Source organism: Trachurus trachurus (assembly GCF_905171665.1).
Source record: "Trachurus trachurus genome assembly, chromosome: 18".
NCBI classification, from domain to species: Eukaryota; Metazoa; Chordata; class Actinopteri; order Carangiformes; family Carangidae; genus Trachurus; species Trachurus trachurus.
The window spans coordinates 14,029,160-14,049,293 of NC_139909.1; the positions used below are offsets into that span (position 1 = coordinate 14,029,160).

General features: G+C 43.0%; 1 protein-coding gene across 2 annotated transcripts in view; it reads right to left on the bottom strand.

Moving 5' to 3' along the window:
* LOC311002088 (phosphatidylinositol-binding clathrin assembly protein) overlaps positions 1–20,134 on the bottom strand; it is an 88,885-nt gene that overhangs the window by 13,878 nt on the left and 54,873 nt on the right. Inside the window, exons 9-14 of one of the 2 annotated variants that reach the window (XM_083993309.1) lie at positions 19,478–19,498; positions 16,573–16,658; positions 15,394–15,517; positions 9,004–9,137; positions 7,419–7,519; positions 4,760–4,873 (exon numbers count right to left, since the gene is read on the bottom strand). In XM_083993309.1, coding sequence (XP_083849435.1) covers positions 4,760–4,873; positions 7,419–7,519; positions 9,004–9,137; positions 15,394–15,517; positions 16,573–16,658; positions 19,478–19,498 — 580 coding nt within the window. The remainder of the gene's footprint in view (positions 1–4,759; positions 4,874–7,418; positions 7,520–9,003; positions 9,138–15,393; positions 15,518–16,572; positions 16,659–19,477; positions 19,499–20,134) is intronic. The other variant, XM_083993310.1, reaches the window with a different exon arrangement.

Here is a 20,134-nt window from a genome sequence, read left to right on the forward strand (position 1 = left end):
AGTCAATCGAGTTTCAAGATCAAAGCGAGGGAAGGAAGTTAATCCATGTCAAGAGTTCAATTTCAACACACTGGGACGGAGAAATCTTGTTACTTACTACTGAATGTGACAGAAATTTAAAAAAGGGAGGATTATCCCACAATCCCTTTTCAGACATGGCTCCCTCTATCAGTTTAAGGAACGTAAACGTCCCTCGTCGCTCTGCTCGTACTATATTTGGCAGCTGGTGTGTGAGAAGGAGGGAGCGGTGTTGTTCATTATCAGTTTAATCATCTAATGTTATCATGAGATAAAGAAATTAGCATTCAGTTAGCGCTAACCGCCACTATTTACCGTTGCTACGTCTGTGAAACTTCCTGTTTATGACACAGTTAATAAACTGTTCACAATAATAATGTGGGTTAATTTCAGGAAGAAATTAGACTGAAGTAATTTTCCTATTTTTAGATTTTGTTGCTTTAAATGACAAATGTGTTTAGCTAGCTCGCTTATGAAGCTGTAGCATCGTTTAGCTAATTCAGCTAATTAGCTTAGGGGCGCTGAAAACGCCCGAGACAGAGTCATTCAAGAGACAAAAACACGATACAGTGCAGTGAAATGAAATGGATCAAAGCAGAGAAACATAATTGACTTGAGCTTATTGAACTGCCTATTGCTGCAACTTCATGAGATTTTCAAATGCAGAAACTTGATCTGGAAACAAACTTGGAAGAATTTAAATACTACTTCAAATTCTGTGATGAGGAAGGAAATAACAGACACAGAAAATACATAATTTTCTAAACTACAAAATAAATAAGAGTTAAAACCAACAATCTTTTGCTGAAATTGGAGAAAAATTACATCCCTGAGTCTCTGAGTCTGTCTCTGTGTGTGTGTGTTTGGAAAGAAACACAAAAATAATTGCAGGGACTGTCAAAAAAAAAGATGACAGAAGCCAGATATGAATGACGGGAAACAAGAAATCATCACAAAAGAACAAAAACAACTTTGACCTGCAAACTGTCATTAAGAACAAACAAAACAAACCCCCGAAAAAAGAGATCAACAACACCTCCAACTTTGTGTACGACGCGTCGTGAACACGTGATGAATTCAGATAAAGAAGATGGACTTCGAGGAGGAGACAGAGGACGAAAAAAAGAAAGAAAGGACTTTGAATTGTAAATGTGAGGAGAGAGAGAGAGGAGGAGGAGGAGGAGGAGGAGGAGGAGAGCAGATGGAAAGGAGTTGCCTGGGTGATTCTTGCCTTGTGAAGTGTGATGGGGAGACGATGAGGCAGAGACGGAGCGAGAGATGAAATAAATGGAGGGAGGAAAAAAGAGGATGGGAGGAGGAGGAGGAGGAGGAGGAGGAGGAGGAGGAGGAGGAGGAGGAGAGGGAGGAAGTGAAGGAGGGAGGGAGGGAGGAGAACGGTGTGAACCACAACAAAACAAAACAAAACAGACGAGCAGAAGCAGACAGATGGGACGGGGCAAAATGACACACGACTTGCAAACACATACACACACAGACATGGACACACAAACTAACAAATATACCGACACATGTGGACGTATGGACACACAGAAACATACAGTAGCCACACACACACACATACACATGCAGGGATTTTTTTTTTTTTTAGTGTGTGAGCTGCTGCCAGTTGTCCAGATGGTGTATTGGTAGTTGTAGTGGCAGCGTCAACACTCGCTCTATTAATAGAGAGAAGTTATTCTGTCCAAAGCCAGAACCGGCCGAGGGGCTGCAGTGCACGCTGGCTGTTACCTCGGAGCTCCGCCGCCACGGAAACGGAGACCGACGGACGGAAGTTAAACAAGATTATAGCGCCAGGAATCGGCTTAAATATTTACCGAAACACAACAGAAACAAATCTCCATGGGTAAATGTTTGAGGAGGTGATGCTACAGCTGCACAAATGTAACTAAACAACCGCTAATTATGACGTTAAAGTGGCTGGAACGCGTTGTAAAAAAAAAAATTCACACAAGGTTTATTAAGAAATAACTTCAGGAGTTCGTGACTTTTACGTTTTTTTTTTTGGTTTTGTTTTGAGATCGAGCCCCATGTGATTGATCAAATCATACAAATTGGTTTGAACGACGAGTGCAGCGACTTCCTGGGTGAAACAGCTGGCTAATTAACCCGGGCAGATTTCCAGTAATGCTGATTGATGGGCGCTGTCTCTGTGAAATAAAAAAAGAAAAAGAAAAAGAAAAAGAAAAAGGGTGGGGTGGGGGCTCAGGAAATATGTCTGAGACTGGGAAATAGTGACAGGAGTTGAGACCTCACTGTCGTGGTGATCACTTCCAAGACAATTACACCAAACATGACATGTTGTGGTCAAGACAATCGAACCCGAGACCAAGACAAGACCAAGACTTTGAGGGGGTCGAGAACGAGTAAAGACCAAGAGACCAAGACCAAAACAATGCGAGGCGATGTTAAAGACCATTACTGTTTTCAGCACCAGTACTGATAATAATTATGTGGCTTAGTGTTTACATTATTCCTCATTACTCCTCATAAAATCTAGACCATATTTAACTGAAACAAAGTTTTGATTGAACAGAATAACACAGCACAGGACCTGTGGAAGACTCCTCCCACTTTTGACACTGGTTTTTCAGACAATTATCTTTGAAAGTCTTTGAATTACATCACATAAACCAAAGCTGTAGCTGCAGCGGTGGTCTTGAGAAATAAAATCCTGAGTCCAGCTCGACTGAGACCTTAAAAAAACCACAACACAAGCCGACACTTTAACTTTGCTTCATACTGTAACTTCCCCCTGAACTCCTGCCGTTTAAAACCTGCTCCCCCTTCATGATGAAAACAGCCTCTAGGTGACCTCTGCAGGTAGTCGCTCTTATCTTTTTTTTTTGGAGGCTGTGGAGAACTCGCCACGCTGTATCAAAATTATACACTTCACAGACACCACGGCCTGTCGGACCCCGAGAGGGTTGAGAGGTACCGAGATTGATTGTGTCAGTTGTTGAGAGGTTAAGAGAAGGTTAGCGAAGAAGTGGGCACCGAGCCAGAGCCGGAGAACCACTTAAGAGCCGTCAGTCGGAGGCTGATGCCGGATCAAGCGACTGGTGAAACAGCTCCTAAACACCTCGTCTGCTGCTCCAAATCAAGACTTTCACATCTGACCGCAAAGATTTTGTTTGACGATTAAAAGATATATTGTCAAAAGTTTCAGGAAGTGAGTGGCAACATCCCTTTTTTTCCCACATTTGAACTAATAATATTCACAAGTTCTCCATTTAGCAGAAGAGAAACATACAAAAAAAGTCAGAGACATTAAAGGGATAGTTCAATATTTTGGCAAATTGGCCCATTGCCATAATCCCTATAGTTTTAGGAGTAGGTTTGTTACCTTTGATTGTCGCTGCAAGCTATTTTTAGAACGGCAGAGCAGAGCCGCGAGCTGCTCAGAGCTACGCTACGGAGGCTAATGGGATTTCTTGGTTTCCCTCATCAAACTCATCAAATACACAATCCAAAATCTCCAAAACGCTCTGGTGGACAAGTTGTGACCTGCACATTCACCACGCTATGAGATAATAACAGAACGTTACCAGACAGAGTTGTTTTAGAGGCAAATGCACGTTCCTGTTGGGGCAGTCGTTTTTTGGCAAGGAGTCTCTTTTCGGCACAACACCAGCTTAGCATTTACCTCGAAAACAACTCTGTCACGTAACGTTCTGTTATTATCTCATAGCGTGGTGAATGTGCAGGTCACAACTTGTCCACCAGAGCGTTTTGGAGTTGTTGGATTGTGTATTTGATGAGTTTGATGAGGGAAACCAAGAAATCCCATTAGCCTCCGTATAGCGTAGCTCTGAGCAGCTCAGATCTCTGCCCAGCCAATCTAAAAATAGCTTGCACCGACAATTAAAAGGTAACAAACCTACTGCTATGACTATAGGGATCATGGCAATGGGCGAATTTGCCAAAATGTTGAACTATCCCTTTACTGTATGTGATAAAGGATCTGAGTGGACCTCTGTGGGAAGCCTGAGAGAAGAGAAGGAGAATCAAAGCTGGGATCAGTTTACTTTGGGTTCAGTCAGAGGTAGAAAGAGAACAAATAAAACAACACCAGCAAATGAAATGATGTGTAACACCTACAGACTCTGAAAACATCATTTCAAAGGGTTTTTCCTCACTTGTATAAAGTGGGCAGGGCTCTGTTGAAGCCTTTCATTTCCATACACAACTCAAGTCTTGACAATATTTCAATTAAAATGACAAGAGACTGCATTCGTACAAATTAAATGGAGGTTTTGGGTGTTAAAACACTTACTATACAACACTTCCTGGTGTTTTCACATTAACTTTAATTGTTGCTTACTTAATCTGGAGCTGGCAAACACTCCACACCTTGAAAACCCAACTGAACCGAAAGTTAACAGACCCACTGATAAGAGTTAGAGTTTATGCTCATTAGAAACTCTGCAGGACTTGAAACAGCAGCTTATGTGGCACACTGTTAGAAAGCTGAAAACACCTCCCCTCCTCTTCCTCCCCTCTTCCTCCCCTCCTCCTTCCCACCCAGCAGCAGGAACAACCACAAATAGCAGGAACTGGTCAGAGGGTTAGTTTAAACGCTGCACTCGAGCTGCCAGCACACACACACACACACACACACACACACACACACACACACACACACACACACACACACAAAAAAAAGAGGTTTTAGTTTTCAGTCTTGGCTCCGTCTGGACAGTCAGACGGAGCGGGGCTTTACCGGCTGCAGGTTGTGGGCCGTTGTCGTTACTGGGTGTGGCATTATTCCCAAACACAGCATCGAAATCTACAGTCATGGCTGGTACGGTCTGCTGCAGAGGCTGGCTCTCCAATCCTGAGGGAGGCAGTTAAATATGACTGATTAAAGCCCTGTTGGTGCTGTTAAAGCTGCATGAGACTATTTTATCTGGCATATTTTTAAAATACACACACACACACACATATATATAGATAGATATATATATATATATATATACACACACACATATTAGATTGTGATTTCTTTGCGGACCAGATTGGTTGCTTTGAAGTAGGGAGGACTCCACCACCTCCTGCTAAACTAATCCCATTAGATTAGGAACATGGACCTTACAGTCTCCAGCGTACTGCCATTGTTGTTGCTTGGTAACTTGGGAGTCTTGTGCGGGGCTGTCGGGAATATCGGGGCTTTTCAAGGAGGGAGCGTTAAGCCTGCGCACGAGGAAAATCCACTGATGCACCTTTTGTTTTTTCGTCTTCATCCGCATCCCTGTTGGGGATTAGGATTTGAAAAACACTCGCTGCGTTTGTGGCATCCACGGAAACAAGGAAAAAGGAACACACCAGACGCTTTTTGCAACACAATGGCTATTAATAAACATGATGCCTGGCGCTCCGGCTAACCTTTCAGGAAAACACGACGGGGATACAAAACATTCATCAGGATGATGCACGACTGACAGATTATGACTGAACATGAGTAAACGCAGCATCTCAACCAGCTAGCGTCGCACCTTACATGTATGTGTGTTATTATTACACCACGATACAAGTCGTTTACAGGTAAATCCCAGGTTGTAACAAACTCTCATGTTAATCCATTATATCTGAAACTACAGCTGGTTATCTTAGTTTAGCATGAATACTGTAAACTTGTAAAATCCAATCCAAAAACAATTAATATGTTTTCTATCTGGTTTGAAAATGTTAATACACCTCATAATGGTGCAAAAATGACCTGCACATTATTCATTGATGCTTTCACATCTTGATTTTTGTCCAAATTAAAACATAACAAATACATCATAATACATATTGAACGCTAGAGGCGCTGGTTAGCTTAGCTTAGCTTAGCATAAAGACTGTAAAATTAGAGAAACACCTGTAAAATGGACTAATTATGTTACATCTGGTTTAAAAATGTTTTTAAAAAAAAGAATGACCTGCACACATCTTGATTTTTGTCTAAATTAAAAACAACACATACATCATAATACATATTGAACGCTAGAGGCGCTGGTTAGCTTAGCTTAGCTTAGCATAAAGACTGTAAAATTAGAGAAACACCTGTAAAATGGACTAATTATGTTACATCTGGTTTAAAAATGTTTAAAAAAAAAGAATGACCTGCACACATCTTGATTTTTGTCTAAATTAAAAACAACACATACATCATAATACATATTGAGCGTTACAGGGGCTGGTTAGCTTAGCTTATCTTAGTATAAAGATGGTAAACTTAGATAAACACCTGTAAAATTCAATAATTAATAAATATTACCCAATAATCCTCATATTGGTGCAGAATGACCTGCACACATGTTAATTTTTGTTCTCTTCCCATGAACTCTCTGGGCCACCGTAGTTTCTCCTGTTTAAGCGATTGCTAATCTAAGAAAGAAGACATTAAAAATACTTATCGGTCTTTTATGGCTTTGAACAGACGTATGTACGGTTCTGTACTGTACGTCGTCCTGTTTGCGGACAGAAACTTCAACAGCCGACTGAAGGAAGCGTTTTGTGTTATTTTGGAGAGGAGCTCAGGGGACGGTTATCTGGGGAACTTCACAGATCGTGTGAAAGGGCTGATATCTGAGCTAAGAAGTGGATCTGACTCTGAAGTCTGGACCAACTCTTTTAGAAATGGCTTCGATTTAATCCTCTGTAATACTCCAACGCTAACAGGACGTCCAGATGCATCTTGGTGCTACTTTTTTTTTTTTGATTTGAGATAGCTGATTGCACGCTGAAATGTCAACTCTATCTTTTTTCCTAGGAGGAGGATGTACGGCGCGGCACAGTTAATCTGTGGATGTGTACAGTACGTTGCTGCTCAGCATTTTCTGCAGCATCGAGACAGAGACGAGGAGGAAGAGAGGGCGACTGGGATCTCAGCTGACATTTCCCCGACAGACTGCTTTTTAGTGAGCAGCCAGCGAAACACACGGTGGTGGTGTACCGACGGGATTTATTATGACAAAACACGAGCGAGTGTCTAAAAAAAAACCCAACAACGACGAAGACACCACCTGCACCCAGGAAAAACTTGTCCGACTGTTAGCCGGGGTCACGCAACATTTACTTTCAGAGGAGAGAAACGAGAGGGGAGGGAGGGAGGGAGGGAGGGTTTTCATCAAAAGACAAATGAGCGGTCTGACAGATGGATGGTGAGACAGGTGCATGACTGGCCAGGGGGAATATTCCTGAGATAAATCATCTGAATGTGTGTGTGTGTGTGTGTGGGTGTGTGTTTGTCTTATTTGCATGTCTGCGGCCCGGCTGGTGCCTTCATCATATATGTAACAAATGCTGTGATTTTTTCTTTTTTTCCGATGTGTGCACAAGTGTGTATGAGCGTGCATGTGTGGTTGTGTGTGTGTGTGTGTGTGTGTGTAACGTACCTCCCCAGGCACTGTTGGCGGTGGAGATCGAAGGAGTGCTCTGCACAGCGGGGATGAAGGCCGGCTGAAGATCAAACAGGTCACTGTTCAGATTGGGCACACTGAGGAGGAGCAGGGGGAAAAAAAGAAGGAAAAGAAGAAGGGGAATGAGAGGGAAGGAGAGAGAGAGAGAGAGAGAGAGAGAGAGAGAGAGAGAGGGATAATGAGACGGAAGAGAGAGGATGGAGGACAGCGATGGAGAGGGGGAAGAGAAAGCGAGTGAATACGTCGGCGAGAGATAAAAAAGAAAGAATAAGAGAGAAAGATACAGAAAGACAGATGAAGATGGAGCGTTAATATTTAATCAAACGCGCATAAATAGCTAAAGCCACCACTAAAAATGTTCATTTGTCACAGATAAAGATTAATCCTCTCTCTCTCTCTCTCTCTCTCTGAAGGGCTGTAAAAATTCCAACGGAGCAATAAAACAGTGAGGAGCAGTAAATTCAGAGCCGAGCTGCAGCGTGTGCACGTCGACTATTAAATCTGTTCTGATTATCAAAAATGAATAGTCCAAGTGTGGCGCTGTTACGGCTGCAGTCAGTCAGTCAGTCAGAGGAAAGGAGAGGGGGGAGGGGGGACTGCTCTGTTGCAGCAGACACCGGGAGCCCACCGGGGATCTGACTTTACAAACATTTACTGTGACGATCACTTCAATTCCTACGGGAGAATCACGGCTCTGAAGAAAAAAATTGAGTAAAAGCTGGAGGAAGCTACTGTACCTCGTCTGTGAGATCTTTTTAATGTGACTATGTGGCTGCCCTCCTGGAAAAGAGATCTTTAATCTCAATAGGACCTACCTGGCTAAATGAAGGCTATAAAATATAAATTAATTAATAACTAAAGCTGGAACCTCGCAGGACGAAGAGCTGGTTAGAAACAGCAGCAGATGTTCATAATATGAGAATGAAAAGGTAACTATCAGTAACGACGAGTAAAATGGGCCTCGTCAAACTAAAAGAAATATTAGAGAAGTTAATTTAACATCAGATGGATCATGTCTGATGCAAGTTCATTCAAATATAAACAGTGTGCACAGTGTGAAGGTCTGTACACTTCTCATTGTATATGGGAGCTTAATAATATAGATGCATATGGTACGGAGACTATATTATACTGTTGTTTAATATACAGTGTCACATGTTCGCTGGCTTCTGGGTGGAGGTGGAAACACACAATCACTAGGTTAAAAAGTTAAAAAAGAAACCTATAATAATGTTTCATTGATACTCTTAATAAATGTTCAATATCTGAATGATTACTGAAAGCATGAGGTTAACCCCTAAAAAAGAAAAAAAAAAAGAAGTCATATGAGTAGATGACGTCACACACAGCTGTAGCCAGGTAGGAGGAAGTGGTGTGTCTGCAGGGAACTACTTTCAGCAGCGGATTAATACATGTTGTTCTCTAATGATTATTTACAGCAGGACGAACAGTTCACTACAGTTTATTATTATGAACATGATCTCTTCACTGTTGAATTTTGATTTTACAGCACTTTTTCATTAAGGAACATGTGTGCGTGTGTGTGTGTGTGTGTGAGCACCTGTTGGCGGACAGCGCGGAGCTGAACAGCTCTGGGGTTTGTGTGATGTGGTTGTTGTTGGCGAGGCCTATCGACTGGCTGCTGGGGGAGGCGGAGGGCGGAGTCTGCATGCTGATCTCCTTCAGGCGCTGGTCCTGGAAGACACAACACACACACACACATACTTAACACACACTTAACAGACACAATGTGATCAGGAAGACGATGGTTAAACAGTTATTTCCCACTGGAAATGAATAAGAGTTTTGTTTCCAGTAAACTCCAGTCCCTGGGAAATAACAAGAATATTCTCTCTCGTGGACTCGCAGGTGAGCGTTGACGTAGGTGTGCGTTAACTCTGACGGGAAGGAGACACACACACACACACACACACCGTTTGTAGGAGTTTTCATCTTAAAAACCTGCCCGGTGTGGAGTGTGTGTGAGTGAAACGTGTCTGCTCTGATGATCCTCTGTTAGTTTTTGGCTTTAGATTTAAGACCTGACGCCAGGCCTGTATCCAGCTGAATTTCTAAACTTAAAAAAAAAAAAAAAAAAAAAAAAAGTTTATTGCTTGGTTTCTGTTGCCAAGGTTTCGCCTGGTGCTGCTGAATTCAGCACACGCACACACACACACAGACACACACACGCTGGCTGTATAATGACAGACTATTAGTTTCAAGCACAAGCCGATTAGAAAAACTCAACCCAACGCTGAGAGTTTTTTTTTGTTGTTGCCATGCTTCAAATAAAAAAAATAAATAAAACAACAACCTCCTCAGCTCCCACCTCCGGTTCAGGTGCAGCTGAGATACACAGGACTGTTGTGTCTCCACGGTGACAGATGCACAAACATCAGCAACAAAAAGCGAAACAAAGACAGAAGCAGGAACAGGTTTTTTTTTTTCTGTTTTTTTTGCCTCGTTTCCAGTCGACAGCGTTGAGAGAGAAATCGCTGACGTCTGCGATTGGAAACCCAGAGTTTACAGTTCAGCTCCACTGATCCCAGGTCAGAAACATGATCTGTTAACACTGTAAAAAAAAAAAAAAAAAACTACCGGGGGTTGTTTTCCTGGCTGATGTGAGATGAACGCTGCAGCACTTTGAAGGCTTTTCTTCTTCTTTTTTTTGCCTCCTCCAGATTTTCATTTCTTGCATGAATTTAAAGGTTTTTGACTCCAGGGTCAGTTTTTATTTATTTTGGACGCCTGCTGGTGGTAACAGTGGAAAAGACTCGAGACAACTTCTCCCCACTCAAATGAGTCTGTACGACAACGAGTGTGAAGTACCAGTTGAATAAAAGCGCATTATATTCAGTATAAGTCAGTGGAACATATTCAACCTGCCAGTGCTGCCTCCGACTTATCCCATAAGTAACTACATTAAATTTTTTATTGCTTTATGGATCGACTTTCCTTTTCTTTCTTCTTTTTCTTTTTTTCCTCCCCTCCACTCTTTCTGTTTATATTATTTTATAATATATATGTCTTGTTCTGCTTCTGTCTACATCTCCCTCTGGATCTTGTTACTTTTTTGCTGCTGCAATGACCATAATTCCACCACAGGGATCAATACATTTGTGTCTCATCCTGTGAGGGAGCATGTAGCGGGAAATAACTGCATTTTTTTTGTTTTGTTTGTTTTTGTACTGTTTGGTGGACAAGAGGAGCGATACGAGTTGACGGCCACAGCGGGAATGGAAATGTTGCTGCCGTTGTTGTTGTTGCTGTCTGCTGTTTAATTCAGATGTGAAGCCGCCCAGGTGTTTTTAAATCAAACTTTAATGTATGGAAATGATCCAACTCCCTTTACAACCTTATTCTTCTTGCACCTCTGAAGGAATTTGGAGCAGATTAATAAACAGGATCTCTTCTCTTCATTTATATTCTGCCTGTGTGGTGCTGAGGAACAAATGGGAGCTGCTGCTGCTGTTATTGTTTGGGCTGAGCCCCCAGCTGGACAGTAGCTGTGTGTGTCTGTGTGTGTGTGTATGTGTAATCGGGTGTGTGTGTCGGGTCCATATGGACGGCGGAGTGCGTGGACAGCTGGACGAGAGTGTTCTGGACGACCCCCGCTGCCCTCGCCCTCGCCCCCCCCCCCCCCCCGCCCGTCCAGCCGCCGCCGGTCTGTTTCTTACTCTGTTACGCTCTCACTCACTCGCACTTTATCTCCTCCTCCTCCTTCATAACTAAAACCCGAAAGGTAATAATCAGTGGACCTTGGCAGGAAGCGAGGGCACGGCTAAAATCAAATCAGTTGTGCATGCGCGCAAACAAACAAACACACACACACAGATTGAAGTTTTTTTTGCGACACACACTGCACTTAATCCGCCAGGGTATAACAATACACATGCTTCGTATGTACACAGTTCACACAGCAGCAGCAGCAGACACACACTGTACTGTATCTTCTCTGCCAGGATGTGAGCATGCTTAACATGTGCACACACACACACACACAGACACAGACACACACACACGGTGCTGCTGTGTTCCTGTTGTGTAGCTCCGCTGCTCTTACTCAATTACAGTTTGCTGTGAGGCACGACTCCCAAGGCCGCCGCAAGAAATGTCAACACATTTTACACTTGACTTTTCTATCGCCGCCGCGCTCCCTCCCTCCCTCCCTCGCCCGCTCGCTCGCCACCGAGAGTCTGTGGCCTTTATCCTCAACTCCAGTTCAGAACTCCACAAACAGCACAAGTTGCAAAAAGCAATTTATCGGCAACAACAACAACACACACACAGGCCTGATGCCCACAGCACAGAGAAGAGGAGTTTATATATATGTATAGAAATATAAATATATAAACACATAGAGAGATCAGACACAGTGGGTCTCATTCATGAAACGTGAGTAAATCTGTGTGTAGATTTGCACATAAAAGCTCACTCTACTAAAACTCTACTCCGGATTCATGAACGGTGCGAGAAACTCAGATTTGATCGTAAACACGTGTGTAAGATGATGAATGCCAACCCATCGTAAACTAACAACACGCCCCCGGTGATCAGCAATTAGCATAGATCTCCATACATGAATAGCCATATAAGGAGATCCTGACCACCATATTAGGAGGTAGGTGCAACCTAAGAGGGAGAGAGAGAAAAAAAGAGAAAGATTGCGGATCGAAGTCATTTTGGGTGAAGTGGAGTCCAGAAAAAATATGTAATTCTCTTCTGTTAGTAGTGATGTGACTGGGACAGGTCAAAGGCGTGGAGGGAAGAAACAGATTTAGTGAATTAAGTATCCTTGGTTTATTAAAGAACCGTTTAAGAAGTAAAGCCAGAATAGTTCGATATGAAACATAAAATAAAAAAATAAAAAAACACAACTACAGAGCTACAGCAGCGACGGGAGGAGGAGGCTCTTCACAGCCTCAGCTGTAGAGGAGCATGGTTGTATCAACACATGAAGTTATATAGGCAGGTTATATTGTTACAGAAGCACCAGCCGTCTGTCACAGCTCCATCCAAACCGGTGCTGACTGCGCTGCTGCGCAGGGTGAAGTGTGCGCCCACCGAGCGTATACTGTAGCAACACAAAAAAGTTTTTTCCGGTTTTATATCAGATTATTATCATCATAAAATGGAGCCTTGACGTGTTTGTGCGTGTCCGATCCCTAAAACGTCTCTCTCTCCAAATATTTCTAATTGTTTGTCATGTTTAAATTACGTGTTTCAAAGGCGTCGGCGTATTTTGAACATGAGAGAGAGTAATACGGATTAAAATTGTAATTTTCAACAGTAACAAGCAGTATTTATATGCATTCCTACATTTACACAAGCGCTACACACAGTCCGGAGCAGGTGTAGATTTCGTGAGTAGCTACGAAAAAATCAGCACTACTAAAAGATTGATGAATGCGGAAATCCACGTAAATTTGCGCTGCTCAGGGTTTACACACAAATCCGTGCTGCTCACGTTTCATGAATGAGACCCAGTATGAGGAGCAGCTAATGGTGAGAACCCTGTAACCCTGTACAGTACGTATGTGCACACGCGCGAACACGCACGCACACACCCAACAACATTTAGGGTGTGAATCACCAGAGGCCACATGATACAATATTAATTAAATCTTATATTAGGCTGTAAAACCTTGTTAAATGATATTAGATATTAGACTGAGGCTATCTCAAGTTAATTCTTGTTCATTTTGGGTGTAATAGATCGTCGTATGTTTTAATCAGTGTGTTTATTAGGATCCCAAAAAAACAGAGTTTGGTTACATAACCCTGAAGATCTCATCTGAACAGGTTTCTGTCATTTATATAACTAGGAAATACAGGTTAGAACCAGAAGACAGATTATTAAAAAATATCAAGTTTAACTGAGCTCAGGCTCATAAAGACAGTTCATGAGTTGAGTTGGATATTATGGGTCCGATCGAAGCTCTGATGTGATATTTTTACAATAACGTAAGTGCTGCAATAACATATTGTGATAGATGATCCTTTATGACGTCTGTTTCTTCTAATAAAACTCACTTAAATCATTTTTGCTTTCGCTAAATGTCAAATGTTTCAGTAAAGTACTCTAGGATTCCCGCACCAAAAACTTTGATTTGCGATGTCTATAACAGGGGTGTCAAACATGTGGCCCGTGGGCCGAAACACGGCCCGGCAGAGGGTCCAGTCGGGCCCTCAGGATGAATTTGCCAAGTGTGAAATTTACATAGAAGACAGAAGAGGAATAGTATTGTTGAAACTGCACATATTTTTCTCAAGATACTTCAGGTTGTTCACAATATGTTTTGTAAAAGGAGAGTTGTAAACATGTTAACAGTGTACCAAAACAAAGGGACAATTATTTTTATTTATAGGTTTAATGCACATTAATGGACGTAAGAACATGTAAATATGCCGGATTATAGCAGGATGCTAGTTTCTGTCCATAGTCCCAATAACATAAAGACAGTTCAAAACAATATAACATTACACATAATTAAAAAAGTATGTTATCATACTATTATTTTACTGGTCGGACCCACTTGAGTTCAAATTGTGCTGTTTGTGGCCCTTGAACTAAAATGAGTTTGACACCCCAGTTCTATAATAAAAGATCAATACATACCTGCTGATCATGAATCAACAAGATTTTATATAACAAAACACCACAGGAGACTCTGCTGTATCGTTTCCTGATGGGGAAATGCCACTGTACATATTGTATATAACACACACACACACAGACGAGCAGCCACAACACTGAAGCCAGTTTCATTTTTACTTTTATTTATTTATATATTAACTGTTTGTGCCGTTTCTCAGGGCTCAAGTGTTGTGTGGCTGCTGCAGCTTTGCAGTTTGTTCTCTGTCTCTGCGCGAGCACAGTCACAGCGGCGCCTTAAATCTAGGCCAATGACTGCAGTCACACTTGTCATTTTGAGCTTCTTCTTCTTCTTCTTTCTTTCTATTTTTTTTTGGGGCGATGTGATTCACGTCAGTTCAGAAGATCAGATCCCTCTCGCTCGCACACGCTCGCTCGTTCAGACCCTCAAAAGTTACTTTTTGGCGCTTCTCCTGTTTCAGTGCCATCTCGTAAAAAAAAAAAAAAGATGATTCTCATTTCATGCTTGACATTTTCACACTCTTCCTCACCTTCTCCTCTCCACCAGGAGGTTTGATTATATAACGGCGTCGTAGAGGCGTTTTACAGCTGCTTTTGTTTCAAGATGTGTTTTGTGATGAGTCGGACCGAAAATCTGAATTTCTGTGTGTTGTTGTCGTCTCGTTGCCTTCAAAGCCTCTATGACAAGAAAATAAACTAAAGTGATGCATTCAGGGCCGACGGTGCTTCACAGATGAAGTGTTACAAAACAGAAGTTAGAATTAACATCTGAATGCTTTTTATTGGTCTGACAAACAAGGAGCCTGACCTTGGTTCAGTGTGTGTGTGTGTGTGTGTGTGTGTGTACACAACAGCACTGCAGGAATATGCACACAGATAAAATGCAATACAAGGATAAACAAGCTACACTGAATGTTGTTTTTAAATGCCCCATTTACATGTGGCATTAACGCCTGATCGATATCTGGTTTAAGGGAAAACACGTGTTAAAGAGACGAATAACGGTTAAAAAGACGAGAAAACTAACTACAGCCACATCTTCGACGGCAATTTACGGAGGAAATCAGCGCTCCCCTCATTAAATATGCAGATTTATGTGGAAAAAAGGTGCTTCAACACCTAATCAGATCATCTTTTCCACATGGAGGATCTGTAGTGGAAGTAGCAGGCGTGAGCTGCTGGTAGCATGTGAGAGAGAGAGAGTGAGAGGGTGAAAGGCGGGGTGGAGAGGGGGGGGTAAAAGGTGACGGAGGCGATTAGGCTATTAGCCCCCCGCGGAGCAGCGAGCGCGACCCACGCAGAGTCGGGAGGCGATCCCGGTTTAAAAGCTGTTACCTTGAGAGACTGGAGCCGGGCCTGCTCCTCCTCCAGGGCCTGCTGCTTCTCCTTCTCGTCCATGCGGCTGAAGGACATGCCGGTGGAGGAGAGGGACGAGACGGCGCTGGACAGGGTGGACGCTCTGTGGAAGAGGAAGAAGGAGAAGAGGAAGAGGAGGAGAAGAGATGAGTAGGGGGAATTGTAAAGGGTTTAAATATTCACGCCCCCACTAAAAAATACCAAGTTTAAACTGAGCTCAGGTAGAGCTGGGCTGGATGTTACGGACCCGATCGAAGCTCAACATGACTTGATATTACTAATTAGTAGCTACTTTACCCAAAAAGTAAGTAAGTTACTACATTATAAAAGTAACTAATTCCCAGGAAAAGTAACTAATGCATTATTTTTATTATAAAATGCTCAAATATGTCAAATTACTTGGACTCGCCCCCCTAAATATAACCCTAACCTCCCGTTTATCTGGAACTAACCAACTCACTCAGTATCCCTCCGCACAGGCCTGTGTGGAGGGATACTGAATGAGTTGGTTAGTCCCAGATAAACGGCTTTATTCCGACTAGTTGATGGACTGAAAAAAAATGTACATGTATATAACGTAGCTGCACTTTCACGGGTGTTTTATTTTGTGACAGGACTTCTTGAGTCAATAATGGTGCATTTTATTGTCAGTAACGGTAACGGTGTTGTAACGGTGGAAACAGTAACTTTTTGGATTACTTGTAACACCGTTATTCTGTAACGCTGTTATTCCCATCACTGGATATTACAGCTATTTCCTGATAGTTGTACAATAACCTAGGTGCTGCAACTCACTTTAATCATTTTTGGTTTCACTAAATGTGACAATTTAGTTAAAAGTGCTCTAGGATTCTTGCACCAAAAACTTCAATTTAAATTTGTAATGTCTATAATAAAAGATCAATACTTTCCTATATTATACAACAAAATCCCACAGGACGCTCTGCTGTATCGTTTCCTAATGGGAAAATGATCTCAGATGTGTGGATGCCACTGCTCATATCGTATATTGAATTGAATTTTTACAGCTTCTGAAACCTACTGTGCTTTGAGCGTGGGTGTTTTCTCTTAAGTTTTTTTTTCTTTCTTTTTCTTTTTCAGGATGTCATGTGTTTCAAGGAAACCTGATGTAACCGAGAGGCAATTAAGACGTCTAACCTGGTGTCTGCGTTCAGCTCCTTGGTCTTCTTGCCCTCCAGGGAGGCCAGGTGCTGCTCTAGAGCCTCCAGGAGGCTGCTGGGGGCCTGATGGAGGGGGGGGGGGGGCATAAAAACAATCATTATAATGATAAAATAAATAAGAAACTTCTCAACTTTTTAAGGGGATAATCACTCTCTCGTTCTGTGTCTCATATGCACCCACACACAGACACACACACACACACACACGGCAGCACCCAGAGTTAGTTGGTCTCACAGGAAGGTAACAGAGTGCATCAGGTTCCAAGAATAGCCATGGCAACATGCAGCAAACACTCACACTGTTAGCAGGAAGATTGGAAAGGAGAGAGAGAGAGAGAGAGAGAAACAGACAGAGAGAGAGAGAACAAAGGAGGAGGTTTTTGAAAAACAAAGACCGAGGGGGAAAAAGGTGGAGAGGTCGCCGCGTCCATTTCGTCTTCTTCGTCTTCTCCTCCTTCTTCTCCTCCCAGCTCCACACGAGTGGAGGGAGCGATCGTTTCTGTGGTTTTCTTTCATTCTTTCCACTTTTCCGCCTGTTTTTCACCTCTTTGTCTTTCTTATACTGCAGTGTGTGTCCCCCTCCTCCCCCTCCCCACCTCCACCCTCACCCCCGACCAAAGGGTCCCATCATGTTTCCACAATGAGCACCCAGGATGCACCTCTGCACCTCTTCGACTGAATCTCCTCCACACGTTGTTTACCTGAGATTACTCTCTCATCTTTTTATTTTTCATTATTATTATTATTTAATCTTTTCTTTAATTTCTCGATAACAAATCTTAAAATGTGCTTTGTTGGGAGGGCTGCACAAGAAGAAGCAGCATTAAAAAAGGAAAGCGAGTGAGCGAGCGCGCAGGTTACTTGGGGATTGTTGCTACGCTACGACAGAAAACAACAATCCGGGCTGCAAAATGTTGAGTTGAGCTCCCGATTGTTCGCGTTGCACAACACAATGTCTTCTGTGCTCGTTAGGAGCCTCATTAATGCTCCAAAAAGAAGAAAAAAAAAACAGAGGGGAAACAAGAGGGTGAAAGCGAGAGCCAGACAGCTGCGTTACAACACACAGGGAGAGAGGAGGAGGAGGAGGAGAAGATGTAGCTCTGCTCTGCTCGCTGGAGGAGGAAGAGGAGGAAATTCTTCCACTGAAAATATGACAACGTCATGTCTGTCTCTCCGTCCGCAAGAATGCAAAGTGTGCCGTCAGTAGCTCTGCAGACGCACACACAAAAACACACACACACGCGCACACACACACACACACACACGCACACACACACACACACACACACATTTGGGAGTGTTTTTGGCTTCAGAGTCTCTGTGGCCGGCGAGACGGTGAGTTGTTGCCAAACGGTTGCCTGGTTGTTAAAGAAACAGCAGCAACTTGAGAGAGAGAGAGAGAGAGAGAGAGAGAGAGAGAGAGGGAAGAGAGAGAGAGAGAGAAAGAAAGAGAGAGAGAGAGAGAGAAAGAAAGAGGGAAGAGATAGAGGAGAGAGAGAATGAAAGAGGTAAAAGAGAGAGAGAGAGAGAAAGAAAGAGGGAAGAGATAGAGGAGAGAGAGAAAGAAAGAAAGAAAGAGGGGAGAGATAGAGGAGAAAGAGAAAGACAGAAATAGGGATGAGATAGAGGAGAAAGAGAAAGTAAGAAAGAAAGAGAGAAGAGAGAGCGAAAGAGGGAAGAGATAGAGGAGAGAGAAAGAAAGAAAGAGGGAAGAGAGAGATAAAGAAAGAGGGAAGAGATAGAGGAGAGAGAGAAAGAAAGAAAGAGGGAAGAGATAGAGGAGAAAGAGAAAGAAAGAAAGAGGAGAAAGAGAAAGAAAGAAAGAAAGAAAGAAAGAAAGAAAGAAAGAAAGAAAGAAAGAAAGAAAGAAAGAGAGAGAGAAGGGGGAGAGAAGGGGGAGAGAAAGAGGGAAGATATAGAGGAGAGAGAGAAAGAAGGGAAGAAAGAAAGAAAGAAAGAAAGAAAGAAAGAAAGAAAGAAAGAAAGAAAGAAAGAAAGAAAGAAAGAGAGGAGATGGAGAGAGACAGAGGGAAGAGAGAGAGAGACCCCAATTTAACCGTCAGTGGGTCTGAATAGGTGACAAGGCGAGCGCCTGTGTGAGCCTGGTCAATATTAACTCTGACACACACACACACACACGAACACACACACCTCTCATCTACAGATACGTGTTGCCAGCTCTAAGTTTGGAAGGCAGAGAGACATAGAAAAGAAGAGATAGATACAGAGAGAGAGAGAGAGAGAGAGAGAGAGAGAGAAGCCCCCTTTTTCCTTTCTCATGTTTCTTTCTATATATTTTTCTAAACAGTGATTATTACACGCTGATGCTGATGCTGATGCTGATGCTGATGCTGATGCTGATGCTGATGCCGGGGTCAGTCGCTATCAGAGCGCCTCCACCATGCGACGTCTGAGGCCACGGCGTTGTCGTGCATGACGAATATGGAATCAACAACATGTACAGAGGCGCTGGGATGGAATTCAGATGAGTGAGTCCAGAGGTTTTTCTCTCTTTCATGCAGATGAAGACAGAGGGGGCGGAGGGGTGAAGCCTCATTTTCTATTCATGAGGTTTCATGCCCTTTTGCTTGTCGTGCCTGTGTGTGTGCGTGTGTGTGCTACAAGCAAGCCACCTGAGGCCGGCACACACACACACACAAACACACGTACTGCATTGATCCGACTACTAGGTATCGCAACAAAACGAAAACAGGGAGCATAGCATGCCTGGGGGTGTGTAAGGTGTAAGTGTGTATGGCTACACACACACACACACACATCCATAAGTTCATGCAAGGAGGTGGCAGGTCAAAGGGGGGGGGGGGGGGTGTTAGAGCAGGTTGGAGTGGGGAAGCAGCAACAGTACGCAACCCACCACCTACAATGTATGATCCTTTTGTTTTCTGCGACAGAGGAGGAGAAGAAGAAGAAAACGACTCTTTAATGTTAAAAAAAAAAAAAACGACTGCGAGTGAACAGTCGACACACACACACACACACACACACGAACACACACATGCCGTTAATGACCGGGGTCACGTCTCCACCGTGAAACCAGACAGCTGTGTGTGTATATGTGTGTGCGTGTACAGTAGTTTACAGTATGATTATCAGCTTGTACAGTAGCTGCTGTTTAGTGAACTGTGAACCTGCTCATTGGGATTTTAAAGGGATAGTTCAACGTTTTGGCGAACTGGCCCATTGCCATAATCCCTATAGTCTTAGCAGTAGGTTCATTACCTTTATTTGTCGGTGCAAGCTATTTTTAGAACGGCGGCACAGAGCCGTGAGCTGCTGAGAGCTACGCTACGCAGGCTAATGGGATTTCATGGTTTCCCTCATCAAACTCATCAAATACAGAATCCAACAACTCCAAAACGCTCTGGTGGACAAGTTGTGACCTGCACATTCACCACGCTATGAGAATAATAACAGAACGTTACCAGACAGAGTTGTTTTAGAGGTAAATACAGAGACTGTTGATGAAAAACTGTCCCTGAAGGCAACGCACATCAGCGGTTTTGCATGAATTTACCTCT